At 52.4% G+C, this 3,081-nt stretch overlaps 1 protein-coding gene across 1 annotated transcript; it reads right to left on the bottom strand.

The window, feature by feature from the left end:
* Positions 1-556: 556 nt before the first annotated feature.
* On the bottom strand, positions 557-2,089 carry LOC119314629 (E3 ubiquitin-protein ligase PUB23-like). The gene has a single exon (XM_037589344.1). It carries the CDS (start codon positions 1,989-1,991, stop codon positions 723-725), a length of 1,269 nt encoding a protein of 422 aa, XP_037445241.1. The 5' UTR covers positions 1,992-2,089; the 3' UTR covers positions 557-722.
* Positions 2,090-3,081: the final 992 nt, after the last annotated feature.

Below are 3,081 nucleotides of genomic sequence, written 5' to 3'. Positions count from 1 at the left end.
CCCTCCACTTCAAATTGGTGATCCCTCTCAAAATGGTGCTCAGCGACAACCCTCCATACCAATTCATTGACCATCAGCAGCAACCCCCCCCCCTTTTCCTCCCCTCAAAACAGTCACAAGTGGGGCGAATGGAAACTCTCACACTGAACTCATGGTCAGTGTAACAAACATTGGAGGCATTTTCCAAATAGCAACAACAGTTGTGTTTCTCACAGAGGCGGTTTCATTTTATAATTGTCTGCAATAAACAAGTATTACATGCGGTTTCTAAACTACATGCAAACACTCATGGGGTGCAATGTGTTCCTCCTGTTGATGAAATGTTATTTACAATCAATTAAGCAATGTGAATCATTGATGACAATTCTTGTAGATAATTACAACATAAATTAAAAGAGAGCAATGTGCTTCTCCTAGGCTAGTCATAGAGTTGGGAGTAACTTAGATTAGTGTCATGCATATAGCACTAGTCCATGTTACTACCTTTATTGTGCAAAGTAACATCCGAAAAGTAATATCATATATATGATTGCATTTATTAGATTGTAGACTCAATTTGCTTTGGATTGCATTGTGTTACAGTAACATGTTATGTTACTTCAAACACCTCTCTTGTCATTAACTACATGTACATAAGCAAATTTGTCTTGAAATGCGCTATATTACTAGCTAAGTTACCCTACCTATGACCAGCCTAATAAACGACGATCGGCGTGATGAAATCAGCAAGGGTAATATGCCTTGAGGTGCACTTGCAAGCATGGGGAGTCCTTCCAAACCCTAGCGTGCATCTTGAGCAGCTCCTTGGCCTTGGCCCTGGCTCGCTCGCCGGCGTCCACTTGTAGAACCAACAGCAGCTTCGCCACCACCCCGACGGCCAGCATCTCCCGCAGCACGGCTGGTGTCGGCGAATGCATTGCCACGGCGTGCAGAGCGCGCACCGCGCTCTCGGTTGTGGTCAGTGAGACCCGCATAGCCTTCTTGGCCATGATGGCCAGCCCCGCCGGGTGCGCCACCAGGTCCGACCGCCCCTCCGCACAGCCGCAGAGGTGGTCGATAGCCACCACCGCCAGCTCGGTCGGGTGCCGCCCACCGTCGTCGAGGAGCAGCTCCACCAGCACAGTCATCGCGCCGGCCTCCGCGGCCTTGACGCGGTTCCGGCCCCACGGGCACAGCCGGCACAAGACGTTCAGCGCGGCCTTCACCGCCTTGGCGGACACCCTGTCGGACACCACGCGCACCACCTCCTGCACCACCTCGGTTCTCACCGCCATGATACGCGCCGGCTCCATCACCGAGACCATCGCCTTCAGCAGGAGGATGCCGTAACAGCGGGACCGGTAGCTCGGTCGCCGCAGCATGCACACCAGTGTGTCCAAGAAGTCTAGGTTTTCCTCGAGGATACGGACAAGGCTTTTCTTGGACGGCTTGAGCGAGCAGATGACGCTGAGCGCTTCCTCCTCCGGCGAGCTCGTGGACGTCGGGGAATCCAGCGACAGTTCTGACAAATCTTCTGCCGACTTGGACGTGGTGGCATGGTTCCTGACGACAGAGACGAGGAACTCGACGGCCCCGGGCGTGGCCTCGACGCAGCGCCTGTTGCGGTCGCTCTCGGCGACGATGTCCTTGATCTCCCGGAGCGCGGCCAGCTCCTTCTGCCGGCCGGCGCCGCGTCCCTCTTCGACTATCTCGGCGACGCGGCAGGCGTCAAGGGGCGGGCGCGGGGTGGGGAAGCGCTCGACGGCGTGCAGAGCGCACCAGGCCTGGGTGAGGCGGCGGAGCGTGTGGTTGGGCGTGGCCTCCCGGTCGGCCTCCGCGAGCTTTTGCTGCGTGATGGGGCAGGTGGCGTGGCCGTCGGAGAGCCAGCGCTCGATGCTGCAGCGATCGTAGGTGATGCCGGTGGCGAGCGTGACGGGGTCCCGCATGATCTCCAGCGAGATCGGGCAAAGGAAGTACGGCGGCACCTCCACCGACGGCCCCTCCATCGCCATAGCCTGCTGTACGATTGAAGAAGAAGCTAGCTCGCGAAAGATTGATCGTGGAATGGAACTGGTGGAGAGCGAATGAAGAAGCTAAGAAAAGCAGACCAAGTTGCCGTGGAGTTGAACAAACGGGAGAGGAAGCGGGTGCGCGTTTTATAGTGGTGTCGGGGATGCGAAGAAGTCCACGCGTGTTCACAAGAGATTAGCTAGAGATTAATTGCGTGGAATGACACAGTAAAATGGGTTGGGTTGGGCTGGATTGACCTGGCGGTCGGTGTTGAGCTGGCCCCCGGAGCTGACCACGAGATGAGAGTGGCTCCACGTTTTGACTTTGTGATTCATCCTTCTATTATCGATCGACCCCTTTGCCTGGTCCTTTCTGTTCTTCAACCCCTTGCTCTTGAAAGATTCCGTTTCTGTGGGCATGAAACACCGTTGAAGTTTAGCCAGTTGCATGCATAGATTGGTGTGCTATATATTTTGACTTTTCTTAAACACAATACAGACCACCCTAATAAGATTGAAATAAATACAGAAATATGTGAGCACCTGAGTCTTGGACTTAAACCTGGACGGGGTAGTTACACAGTAAGCTAGGTGGCATCGGCTCCGTGAAAATGGAATAAGATTCTCTCCGCCTAGCCCTCATCCCAGCGATTCGTCCAGCATTGTGGGAGGGCTTGTGGAGGTGTTCTTCGATGGGTCTCGTAGGATTCGGTCAATGTTTGTCTTTGATGGATCCGGTCTTCGTTCGTCTGCATTTGTTTGTTTATAGGTTTGATCCTTTCGATAGATGTTGCTCTTCATTCACGATAGTTGTGTTGGTCATTTGGTGTCTTAACACAATGATTTTGTAACTGTCTATTATAATAAGATTTGCCCGGCTCCTGTGAGGGAGGGGTCATGACAGCGGCACGCCTTCAGCTCGTTTCAGTGATTGTAGTCGTCGCTAGGTGGTCTACGAGCATGGATGTAATTTCTGTTAATTCTGTTGTCAATTTTACTATCATACTATTTGACGAATAGATTGAAATTTTCAAAATAAAAATAGTCCAATTTTCAGGTCCAAAATCTAATGGATAACCAACTAAAACCACAT

Source organism: Triticum dicoccoides, chromosome 6A, assembly GCF_002162155.2.
Source record: "Triticum dicoccoides isolate Atlit2015 ecotype Zavitan chromosome 6A, WEW_v2.0, whole genome shotgun sequence".
In the NCBI taxonomy this organism is placed as follows: Eukaryota; Viridiplantae; Streptophyta; class Magnoliopsida; order Poales; family Poaceae; genus Triticum; species Triticum dicoccoides.
Note: the sequence above shows the minus strand (reverse complement) of the source record. Positions and strands in the feature narration are given on the sequence as shown.

Bases quoted from the DNA above. Each gene is read 5' to 3' on its own strand.
- LOC119314629 (XM_037589344.1), bottom strand. From the start codon at position 1,991: ATGGCGATGGAGGGGCCGTCGGTGGAGGTGCCGCCGTACTTCCTTTGC.